General features: G+C 38.3%; 1 protein-coding gene across 2 annotated transcripts in view; it reads left to right on the forward strand.

Moving 5' to 3' along the window:
- ptdss2 (phosphatidylserine synthase 2) overlaps positions 1-13032 on the forward strand; it is a 44018-nt gene that overhangs the window by 25258 nt on the left and 5728 nt on the right. For both annotated transcript variants that reach the window (XM_014030976.1, XM_014030973.1), the window contains exons 9-12: positions 2266-2384; positions 3109-3223; positions 3437-3582; positions 3677-3862. In XM_014030976.1, the coding sequence (XP_013886430.1) occupies positions 2266-2384; positions 3109-3223; positions 3437-3582; positions 3677-3862 (566 nt within the window). The remainder of the gene's footprint in view (positions 1-2265; positions 2385-3108; positions 3224-3436; positions 3583-3676; positions 3863-13032) is intronic.

The following is a 13032-nucleotide window of genomic DNA, read 5'->3' on the forward strand; positions in this document are numbered from 1 at the left end:
GATAACTATCATGTTTTAACAAGATAAGTATCACGTTTTAACGAGATACGTATCACGTTTTAACGAGATACTATCACGTTAACGTGATACGTATCTTGTTAAAACGAGATACGTATCACGTTTTAACGAGATACGTATCACGTTTTAACGAGATACTATCACGTTAAAACGTGATACGTATCACGTTAAAACGAGATACGTATCACGTTAAAACGAGATACGTATCACGTTTTAACGAGATACGTATCACGTTATAACGTGATAGCGCTTGGATTTTTTTTTCCCTGCGTGATAGCAATACGCTTCCGTAGAATGAGAATAAAGAGTTTTAGGAAAAGAAAGGACGACAGAAAATTGTCTGACATTTTACTTTTTATTCTCATTTTCATTTCTTGTTCAATTATTTTGTTGTTTAGTATAAATTGAAAATTGGGAAATGGAAAGACCACTTTATTTGACCTGGTATACTATTTGCAGACCAGGTAATTAAAACATGACCTGATTAAGATGACTCCTGCTGTTCATGGTGTTTCTATTCTGGTAGAAGGCTTTTACAAAACACAGTAGCAGCAAACAAGCTGCATTTTTTTTTTTTTTTTGAAAAAACAAAGACTAGATCAGAGGTGGGCAATTCTGGTCCTCGAGGGCTGCAGCCCTGCATGTTTTACTTTTTTCCCTGCTCCAAAAAGTAGAACATGCAGGTGCTGCAGCCCTCGAGGACCAGGATTGCCCGCTCCTGGACTAGATGCACTCTTAACTGTAGATGTAATTAAAAATATAGTTGCTTTTACGCAAGGTCGTTTGCAGGAAATATTGGTTCCCACATTTAGAAAGACCCCTTAAATACTGAGCTGTTGATCTGCAGCACATCAGTGGGCCAACAATAAATCTTTCATTTATACTTCAATGATTAAATGTGGTAATTAGGTGCTCATTATGAAAATTTGATATATCAGCTTAAAGATAATCTACTAGTGTAACCAAGCAACATTTAAATTTAAACACATATTTAGTGAAGTACTGTGTAATTATTGAACAGTTAATTTGAAGGGTCTTATGAAATCCATTTTTTCCCCCAAAAATTCTGTTTTTCCTCTTTTGATTTTTCTAAATTCTGTTTTTTCTGAATTCCATATTTTTATTCCAACTATATTTATTAATCTAAAATGTGTGTAATTATTTGTAATGTGTGTAATTTGGGTGGCTGTGGCAGAGTGGTTAGGGGAGTCATCCTGCCGGTTTGATCCCCCGTCCAGCTGTCTCAGTTGTTGTGTCCTTGGGCAAGATACTTCACCCCTAATGCCTCTGATGTGTCCCATCAGTGTACGAATGTGATTGGCACTGATTAGTCTCCATAGATGATTGTACATGTTAGCTTTGTAGGCCTAATAGAGTGCTGTGTGAATGGGTAAATGAGGACACAGATTGTAGTGTGAAGAGCTTTGAGTGTCCTGGATGGATAGAAAGGTATAGTCCAGTACAGTCAATTTACCATTTATAAAGTGACTGAAAAATAATTTAACAAATGAATAGCCACAGAATTCAAAGTTTAATGGCTGTTATTTCACTTTCACGCCTCATTTCTGCTAATGTTGTTAATGTCGGAGTTTTACAGACATGTGTGGCTTACTTCTCCTGTTTCAGACAGGAAGTGGTCATCACATGTATTCTTACTCATCAAGTCAAAACTTACAGCAAAGTTGTTTTCTACATTTATAAAAAAATCACCGGGGTGTTGTCCTGCTCTGTTTTTTCATTAAGCTTAGTATTTTTAAATTTAGAGGACGGTAGTGTTTCAGTGAATCCCTTTGCCACGACTGACCACCCACGTGTGTGTAACCTGGTATCGACAGCTACACGGAGTGACAGCGGACAAAATGCTTAAGTAACTTGATCAAATAAGCACAGTCTGTAACATTCTGCATTTTATACTGGATTCCATTTTGTTCAATAAATTCCATCGGAGTTTTCATCTTTGTGGAAATCATAGAGCCCTAGTTTGGTCCATTTTAAAATAAATTTTTGTTGTTATTTAAAAAAATCTTTATTTTCCTCAAGGACAGCAGAAGGTGATTTTATCCTTTCTTTGGGGACCAAAATCATTTTTTTCCAGGGTTCATATTATATATAAAAATTCTAAATGTACAAACTGATATATATAATAGCAAAAATCTGTTGTAGAAACACATTGATGGATTACTGTTGTGTAGGAGAAATAAAGGACTTTCTTCACACTTTCAAAGAAGTTATTTTTTCCTCCTATAGTGGATCATGGATGTTTTGGTCTGCAACGGTTTGGGGATCTACTGTGGCATGAAGACCCTGGCCTGGTTGTCCATGAAGCCGTACCAGTGGCAGGGCCTCTGGAATATTCCTACATACAAGTACAACTTTATAAAAGCTTTTGTATTTTCTGTCCCAAAACACTTATTTTTTGATATTTTACTTCCAAAGAGTCAGACTTTCATGTATTAGCTCACAGTGGTCTGAAACACTTTTAAGCTTTCTTGAGGTTCTAAAAGATTTCTTTGGCCTTTGCCAAATTAGACTTAAACTGTCATGGCAGTTGTGCGTTTCCTTGAAGAATTTAGGGGAACTGGGAAACAGCTGGCCTAAAAATAAATTCAGCAGAGATCAGCAGGATTAGAAGCTGAAGTTAAAAAGCAGGAAGCAGGGAAAATCTAGAAAGATTGATCTGATGACACAGTTTTGGCTAAAGACTTTAGGAGTCATTTCGTTGTTCTTGATGAGGGGAAAAAAACCCAGCACTGGCATCCTTTAGGGTTGAATGACTTTTTATGGTTGAATGATTCATAGGTCACTCAGTGTTCTAAAACTTTAAAAAAATTCTTTAAAAACTGTCAATTTGAAGCCTGAATTCAAAATTACAGATTAAGCAGCTCATCAGCTGCTTAAGCTGGGAAAAACTAAATCAGAATTGGTCTCATTGCAGTGCTTCCTGACTCCTTTGAAACCAAAAATGAGTAATGACTAGACTTTAGACAAAGAACTGAGAATATTAAATTAGTTTACCTACAACCAGTTTCCACTCTGTCAGATATAGATGTTTATTTTTGTCTAACAGTACCCTCTCTCTTTGTTCCTCAGGGGCAAGATAAAGCGAATAGCATTCCAGTTCACACCATACAGCTGGGTAAAGTTTGAGTGGAGGCCGGCATCAAACCTTCGTCGCTGGCTCGCTGTGCTGGGCATCATCTTCATGGCAAGAAAATAATTTTACTAGTTTAGAACAAAAACTGAAAGCTTGGCTTATTGTTTGAAAGAAGTTGGTTAATTGAAGGGCATAAAAGCTTATCTATTTTTTTTATTCGTGTTTTCAGATTTTTATATCATTTTTCATCTGTATATTATCCTTACTGTGCCTGAATTAGTTTTTATTTATTTATTTATTTGCTTTTGTTCCCTCTGTTGTTAGTTCCTCCTGGCAGAGCTGAACACCTTCTACCTGAAGTTTGTTTTGTGGATGCCTCCTGAACACTACCTGGTGCTGCTCCGCCTCGTGTTTTTTGTCAATGTAGGGGGCGTCGCCATGAGGGAGATCTACGACTTCATGGACGACCCGTGAGTAGCCAAGTCGAATAATATTTGTATTTTTGTGTTGCTCAGATCATATCAACAGTAAAAATCTGTACATTTTCCTGAATTCTCCCAACAGGAAGTTCCTGAAGAAGCTTGGGCAGCAGGCGTGGCTTGTGTCAGCAATAACAGTGACAGAGTTCCTCATCGTGGTCAAGTACGACCCCCACACCCTCATGCTGCCTATACCCTTCTTCGTCATGCAGTGCTGGTTCTTAGGAATCTTTCTCATATTCATCTGGACCCTGTGGCGCTTTTTCATCCGGTAAGAGAACTACAAATGTTGAAAAAGGATCCATGATCATTATGCTTAAAAAAGACAATTTAAACTTATGATCTGTTTACTTGAGGGTGGTAAGAGTTTAACAAAACAATACTAATAAAATGAAATAAATGGTCTGCACTTTGTAAATGATCAGTTTACTATTTGCAGTGAGTTTAGGTGGGTTCAAATTGTTGTTTTAGAGCAGCTAAGACTTTTGACTCTAAATGTGTTTCAGAAAGGGGTGCAGGATTTACTTTATATTTTGAACCAAGATATTTGATTCAAAATTTAACCTTGAGAAGCAAATTAGTAGTTAATTAGTTCTGTAGTAAAATAATGTATTTTGGATTTTAGCCTTTTCTTTGAAGTGTTTCTATACTTTGATGATTTTAAACAGTGGTTTAAACCTTTATTACCTCCCACCTGGATAATTGTAATTCTCATCATCATCACTTTATTTATATTGCACATTTAAAAACAACAGTGTTGACCAAAGTGCTTCACAGACACAATACAATAAAACTAGTAACAAGCCAAAAACAAATAAAAAGACACAGATTACAAATTACTGAGTTAGCTCAAACTGAATTTGAATTAAAAGCCAGTGTAAAAAAGTGAGTTTTTAAGCCAGATTTAAAAGACTGAACAGACTGCAGTACGGATCTCAAGAGGCAAGTTGTTCCAGAGTCTAGGGGTCACCACAGCAAAAGCCCCTTCCCCTCTATGCTTTAGTTTTGCCTTTGGCTGCACTAAAATCATCTGATTAGAGGATCTCAGTTCTTTGTGTGGGGTATAAAAGTGCAACAGGGCCAATAAATAACTGGGTGCCAGACCATTTAAAGCTTTAAAAGTTTTCATATTGATTTTAAGATTCTTTCACTTAAAAGAATCTTAAAATCAATACGAAAGTGAACAGGCAGCCAGTGTAAGCCAGATAAAACAGGAGTTATGTGGTCCTGCCTTCTAGAACCTGTTAAAAGATGCGCAGCAGTGTTCTGGACTAACTGCAAGCGATGGAGAGATGATTGTTCCAAACCAACGTATAAAGAGTTGCAACAGTCCAGTGTAGATGTAATAAAAGCATGGATAAGAGTTTCAAGGTCTTTGTGGGGAATGTAAGATTTTGCTTTGGCGATTAGATGGAGCTGATAAAAACTGGTTTTTAACAACTGAAGATATTTGTTTCTCAAATTTAAAAGAACTGTCTAAAAACACTCCAAGATTCTTGACCACAGAGGAACACTAACGAACAAGTGGGCCAACAATTCTGGGTAAACCATCAAGAGGAGAGCGATTACCAAACAAAACAACTTCAGTTTTGTCTTCATTCAAAGTCAAACAATTCTGGGATAACCAGTCTTTGACGTCCTGGAGACAATTTAAAATTATCTGCATGTTTGTAGGACTGCAATTAGTTCAGAAGGCTGCAGCTCCTCTTTTAACTCAAAGAACATGATCCCATCTCCTCAGTGCTGACTTCCCTTCAATGGCTCCCTGTTTGGTTTAAAATAGATTTTGAGGGTTTATGATGACCCTGAATGGACTGGCTCTTGTAGACTTGTCTGACCTCCTGCAGTCTTATGTTGTCCTGAGGTCCAGGCTGGTCCACTGAGGCAATCTGGCCTGCTATTTAGTTGCAGCTTCTAAACTGTGGATCTAGCCGCCTCTTCATGTTAGACGTTGTGGTGTTTTATCCATCCTACAATAATGTTTTTACTGTTTATTTTGCTACTCATGCCAGTTGTTACTTACACTTCCATTTTTTATCCAAATCTATCATTTTTGGTTTTATTTTTTCTTGACATGTTTTTAATTGTTTTTGGATATTTGTTGTAAAACTGTTGTTTTTGTGTGCAGCACTTTGGCTGGAGGGGGTTGTTTTTAGATGTGCTTTATACAGTGGGGAAAAAAAGTATTTTGTCAGCCACCAATTCAAGTTCCCCCACTTTAAAAAATGAGTGGCCTGTAATTGACATCATAGTTAGACATGAACTATGAGAGACAAAATGAGAAAATATATCTAGAAAATCACATTGTCTGATTTTTTAAAGAATTTATTTGTGAATTATGGTGGAAAGTAAGTATTTGGTCAATAACAAGTAAGATTTCTGGCTCTCACAGATCTGTAACTTCTTTAAGAGGCTCGTCTGTCCTCCACTCATTACCTTTATAGTCCATGGACTAGGGTGGCCCCCCACAACACACACACACACACACACACACACACACACACACACACACACACACACACACACACACACACACGTTTGTTTCTCGACCCCCGTGGGGACCTTCCATTGACTTCCATTCATGTTTCTTAAACTTTATAGCCTAACCCTGACCATATACTCTAAAATTAACCTCACAGAAACTTACCTGACCCTAAACTAACCTAAACCTTGGTCCTAAACCTAACCCCACACCTGGAACATGCATTTGGACCCGTGGGGACCTGACAGTGGTCCCCACGATTCACTTCGGTCCCCACCTCGCTGCTTTTTTGTATAAAAAAATACCCCACGTTGTAGGAAAAACCCGTATACACACACACACACACACACTACTGAACTTCTCTGATGTTTTCATGTACCCTAGGCTCCACTCTTTCAGAAAATGCATGTTAACAGAAAAAAAGTTGGGTCTCACTGCCCCACACCCCTTTTCTATTGTGACCATCAAAATTAGGGGTACAGGGAACCTAACTGCCAATAATTTTGCTATAAACCAACCAAATTTTACAAACAAGGTATCAGCAGATTCGTATTATTAGTTGTTCAATGTAAATGACATTTCATTAAGCAAATATGTGCTCAGTTATGTCATCAGGGGATCAAAATGTCACTACCCCAACAGAAGATGAAAATTTTCATATTTTTAGTCTGTAGGTTAAGGTGGGTCATCATGTACACCCCACTACTGAACTTCTCAGGTGTTTTCATGTACCCTAGGGTCCACGCTTTCAAAAAATGCATGTTAACAGAAAAAAAGTTGGGTTTCACTGCCCTCCAGGGACCACTTTGTGACAACACCCCTTTTCTATTGTGACCCATCAAAATTAGTGGTACAGAAAACTTAAATGTCAATAACTTTACTGTAAACCAACCAAAATTTAAAAACAAGGTATCAGCTGATTCATATTGATTAGCTCTTCGCTTTAAATGACTTTTCATTAAACAAATTTGTGCTCAATGATGTCATCGGGGGATCAAAATGTCACTACCCCAACAAAATATGAAAATGTTCATCTTTTTAGTTTGTGGGTTAAGGTGAGTCATCATGCACACCTCTTGACTGAACTTCTCTGGTGTTTTCATGTACCCTAGTGTCCACACTTTGAAAAAAAAAAGCATGTTAACAGAAAAAAATTTGGGTCTCACTTCCCCCCGGTAATACAAATTAAATTTATACGGAGCCCGCAAAGGGACATAGGGGGGATTTTTTTTCTTTTGCGTTCCCACGCAATGCTATTGTTTTACCTCGCAATATCTTTGCGTTACCTCGCAAACGTTTGCATTCCCTCACAAAATTGTTTTGTGTTCCCACGCAAAAGTTTGTTTTGTATATGAACTGAATCAAATCAGACTTGTATTTTGAAATATCCGGTTACCAAAACAGGATGTGTCACCACAAGTTTGTGAAATTGACATTGATGCTGCGTGGCTGCATTGTGTTAAAATATCAACATATGACATATTCCCATCCGTGGCTGTGTAATATATTCATTCTGAGGCGGAATTAGTCACCATACGTGATGACGTAACTCATTCAGAATCAGAAAGAGCTTTATTGCGATTGTCAGTGATAAACACAGACTAGGAATTTGCAGTTTAGAACATCCGTTAGGAGAAGACACACATAACAAACATGGGAGAACGAATGTCCATAGTCTTTCGCACTAAGGTGCGCTACCTTTTGCAAAATCGAACGGCTCTTTTGAACAGCTCTATGAAACAAATGGCTCCCCAAGATCCAGATCCGTTCAAAGAGCCATTTATCCCATCACTAATCAACATATGACATACTTCCACGCGTGGCTGTGTAATTAATTGATCTTCGGAATAAATATAAGTAGTAGGCTAACTTGCTAATGGTGAGCATGTGAATTTCTTAATAAGCCGGCAGGCACAACAGTGATAAATGACTTTGCGAGGGAACGCAAAAGGTATTGCGAGGTAATGCAATACTATTGCCTGGGAACGCAAAAGAAAAAAAAATCTCCCATGTCCTCTCGTGGGCTCTGTAAATTTAAGACTTTTTCATGTTATGTTGTTTTTATTATTTTAAAAAGCTTTTTCTCATTTAATAAATATTAGTAATATTTCTGCTGTTAATCATAATTCTCTGTTCATCATTCTGGTTTAGCCAAGGCCAAAGATCCTGAAGGCCAAACTACAAGAGTTGCCCATCTGAGTGGCAGGTGTAGTCTAAAAGACAAAACCATGAAATGTTTATGATGTTTAAAAAATGTTCAGCCCTTAAACATTTGTACTTAGGATGTAGAAATTCTTTCATTTCATTTATCTTGAGATGTTTTAAGTTAAAATTTCAGGTCATAGAATTACTTTAAAATTACTTTTCAGTAAGTTATAAGTCTACAATTCTGGTTCAAATATAGAACTATATTTTTGCTAGATTGTTAAATTATTTGTGAATTAATGTTGCCTTAATAGACAATGATTTTAAAAAAGTGAACCATTAAAACATTAATGTTAAATGTGATGCATTTGCAAATTTGGTTGCACCTAACTTTTGTACTGGTGCACCTAAGGAAAAATGTTAGGCTCACCGGTGCAACCAGTGCAAAAAGTTAGAGCCCTGGGGAGCAATAACTAGAATATGGTAGATCTCCAAGACATTTGATAATCTCCCTCGTTCAGGGGCTCCACACAAGATCTCACTCTGTGGGGTCAAATGATCACAAGAACGGTGAGCAAAAATCCCAGAACCACACAGGGACCTAGTGAATGACCTGCAGAAGGCTGGGACTAACGTAACAAAGACTACCGTCAGTAACACACTACACCGCCAGGGACTTAGATCCTTCTGTGCCAGATGCATCCCGTTGCTTAAGCCAGTCCATATTCAGGCCCATCTGAAGTTTGCGAGAGAGTATTTGGATGTTCCAGAAGAATATTGAGAGAATGTTTCATGGTCAGATGAAACCAAAGTAGAACTGTTTGGTAAAAACACAACTCGTCATGTTTGGAGGAGAGTGAATGCGGAGTTGCATCAAAAGAACACCATACCTACTGTGAAGCATGGGGGTGGCAACATCATGCTTTGGGGCTGTTTCTCTGCAAAGGGACCAGGATGACTAATCTGTGCACATGAAAGAATGAATAGAGCCATGTATTGTGAGATTCTGAGTGCAAACCTCCCATCTGCAAGGACATTGAAGAAGAAACGGGGCTGGGTCTTTCAGCATGACAATGATCCCAAGCACACTGCCAGGGCAACAAAGGAGTGGCTTCGTAAGAAACATTTCAAGATCCTGGGGCCTCATGTGTAAACGGTGCGTACGCACAAAAAGGTTATGTGCGCTAGGTTCTACGCCAACGTTGTGATGTGTCAAAACCAACGTTGCGTGAAAGTGTGCCTATATTTACACACACCTTTCACCTGCCGTGAGAATGTGCAGCAGCCACGCAAAGTTTTTCAGTCGAAAGTTTTAATCCACAAAGTCATGAATCTGACCTGAATCCACAGAAATATGACTTTGTTCTGTTTTCTGGATGTAAGGAGCATCTGAACACGGTGTTAGATTTTTTTTAGTTTGAGTTTTTATTGTTTAAACTCAAACGATCATGGAACTGAACCCTGGGACTGAAAATCATTTAACCTCAGACAAGAAAATAGATCAGCCTAAAAATGATCAAAAGAACCTCAGTCCAGTCTACTGTAAACTGTTTTCATATTTTAATTGTCACATAGTTGAAAACCTTTTTGGTCCCGGGCCGGAAAAACCCGACACATTACGTGCGGCATAAAAACATAATAATAAAATAAAAAATGCTGAAGAGAGGGAGCAAAATCGTATGCAAATGGTGGCTCACTGTACGGAAAGAATAATTATTTTTTCTGTTTGTAGCCGTCTGGCTGATGTTGAGTTGAGCTGTGGCCGTAGCACAGCAGGCTCACGCTTTGGGTAGATTCTCGCGCCAGGCGCGTGTGCACCCTAACCAGCTGTGAAGGTGTTCATATGTGTCAACCCCTTTGGACGTTTACCTGTTTAATGAGCCTCAAAAATCTATATTTTTTGCTAAAGATTCATAGGCTACCACTCGTTCCCGCGCGTGGGGGTGGGGGTCTGTCCGTGGAGATGACAGCGCCTGCTGTAACACAGGAGCAAAGGAGAGCGAAAAAGTGGATAACAGGATGTTTTTTTTTTGTTTTGGGTTTTTTTTCTTTATTTTTTTAAATGTCCGTTCAACACCGTGTTCAACTAACCAGCTTCAACTTCACATTCAGGAGATGTCTGTAAATGTCGGGAAAATCTCAGGCTTTGGTTATCCCGTGCAAATGCGCCACATAAAACAATGACACCACTACTTACTTAGACAGTTTTCTCACTCATTCTCCATTTAATGTATAATTTTCCTGCATCTAAAAATCATTTCTGATCCCACAGAGAGGACAATCTGAGGAGAATCTCACACGCTGGACACATTTACATCTATTTAACATATTTAAATGGAGGCGTGTCGGGTGAGGTTTCTCACGTGCGCTCAGTTCCACGTTCATTAGGATGTATAAAGGAAAGGTGCGCAGGAACATGCGTGCGCATGGTTTTATACATCTGAATATTTTGGTGTGGCGCACATTTCTAAATTTTTCCGTACGTCAACTTTTAGTTTGAAAGCTGTGCAATCCTTTATGCATGAGGTCCCTGGAGTGGCCTAGCCAGTCTCCAGATCTCAACCCCATAGAAAACCTTTGGAGGGAGTTGAAAGTTCATGTTTCCCAGCAACAGACCCAAAACATCACTGCTCTAGAGGAGATCTGCATGGAGGAATGGGCCAACATACCAGCAACAGTGTGGGCCAACCTTGTGTAGACTTGAAAATATTTGACTTCTGTCATTGCTAACAAAGGATATATAACAAAGTATTGAGATTAACTTTTGTTATTGACCAAATACTTGTTTTCCACCATAATTTGCAAAGAAATTCTTAAAATCAATCAGACAATGTGATTTTCTAGATAGGTTTTCTCATTTTGGGGTGGCTGTGGCAGAGGAGTTGTCCTGGAACCGGAAGGTCACCGGTTCGAGCTCCCTTCCAGCTGTCTCAGTTGTGTCCTTGGGCAAGACACTCCACCCCAATGTCTCTGATGTGTGTCCCATCAGTGTATGAATGTAATTGGCACTGATTAGTCTCCATAGATGATTGTATATGTTAGCTTTGTAGGAGATCTGGTAGAGTGCTGTGTGAATGGATAAATGAGGACACAGATTATAGTGTGAAAAGCTTTTGAGTGTCCTGGTTTGGTAGAAAGGCAGTAGAAATGCGCTATACAAGTACAGTCCATTTAACATTTTTGTCTCCCATAGTTCAGGTCTAACTATGATGTCAATTACAGGCGCCTCTCATCTTTTTAAGTGAGAGAACTTAAGCAATTGATGGCAGGCTAAATACTTTTTTTCCCCACTATAAATAAATTAGATTTGATTTTAGCAGCTCAAACCAGTTATGGACAGCTCACGCACTGAAAGGTCCATCTGACTGGACATTGATTTTCTGGGCATGCAGGACATTAATGCACGGCACCTTGAATCTAATAATCTCAGATTATTTTTGGTCCCTTGTGACACTGTTACTGAAATAAATAAATAAATTTTGGATACATTYTAAAATCTCAGTTTGCGTTCTGCTACATTTTGAGTTGCTGTTTGAACATTACACACTCAGTCATGTCAAACTTTTTCTTCCTTTTTCTTTTCTGGGATTGACCCAGCTGAATTACATAAAATCAAGTGAATTTTCTGGAAGTATCATGTGAGTTACCTCGTCTTATACCACTTGTATTTCACCTCATCCTTACTCCAATTCATCATTAATTAAAAAAACTTTCATTTAGAGTCACATTTTGCTGAATAGTGTTGTAAAGCACAGCCTCACCCAGCATGTAAAGCTACGTGTTTATTTTCTGCCCTGTCCTTTCCATGTCCTTGCTGCTCAGCAGTAATGTTCTCAACAGGAGAGGTAGGGAAACAAATAACCCAATCCACTTTTCATTTTGTTCTCTTGCACTTCATTATTTGATTAATATGATCAGGGGATCTTTACTGTAGAAAACACAGAACTCACTCCTTGTTGATCCACCTTCTGCCTGCAACTGAACAGTTTTACTGTGAACTTTTTATCTTCATTTCCTCCACTGTCTTTTTTTCGGCACAGTTTTGTGTTGCAGAGGAGCCGTCATAGCTCCTAACACGAGACACACACTTCCATCAGTCACCCTGTCAGCTCCTTTTTGGAATAAAGTCACTTTTTAAATTACATTTTAACTTAAAATGTTTTTCCAGACAGAGCTGAATGTCCGCTTTTATTCATGTTCCCCCAATGATTTATCTGCTACAACTGAATTACAACTACAACTTGTCACACAAGAACTCAGAGAAATTAGCCGTAATTTATATGACGATATAAGGAAATGATAGATATTTAAAAGCCTACTGAGCTTTTTATCTCTGTTTTCAGTGTGCAAATAGAAGCATTTTTTGGTCTAGAGCAGGGCTATTCAACTAAATTGCTCCTGGGGTCACAGTTACTGCAGTCCAACAGCTCAGGGGATGAACATCCAGCAATTAAGGACATTATGTAAATAAACCAAGTATTAAAAAGATCTGTTACCTTTGAAATAGTTTATTTAGCTGCATTTAATCATGAATACAACATACAGAACCCTATGGAATAACAGCAGTGATAATAAAACAGAATCAAAAACAAAAATAACACACTAAAAAACCCCTGGCAAAAAGTATGGCATCACCAGTCCTGGATGAGCACTCATTCAGACATTTCATTCTGTAAAACAAACTCAGATCAAAAACATGATACAATAATAAGGTCATTCCAAAGTGCAHDRTGTTGGCTTTCAGGAACACTCAAAGAAATGAAGAGAAAACTGTGGAAGTCAGTGAATGTTACTTTTATTGACCAAGCACAGGG

The sequence above is a fragment of the Austrofundulus limnaeus genome, unplaced genomic scaffold (genome assembly GCF_001266775.1).
Source record: "Austrofundulus limnaeus strain Quisiro unplaced genomic scaffold, Austrofundulus_limnaeus-1.0 Scaffold1152, whole genome shotgun sequence".
NCBI lineage: Eukaryota > Metazoa > Chordata > Actinopteri > Cyprinodontiformes > Rivulidae > Austrofundulus > Austrofundulus limnaeus.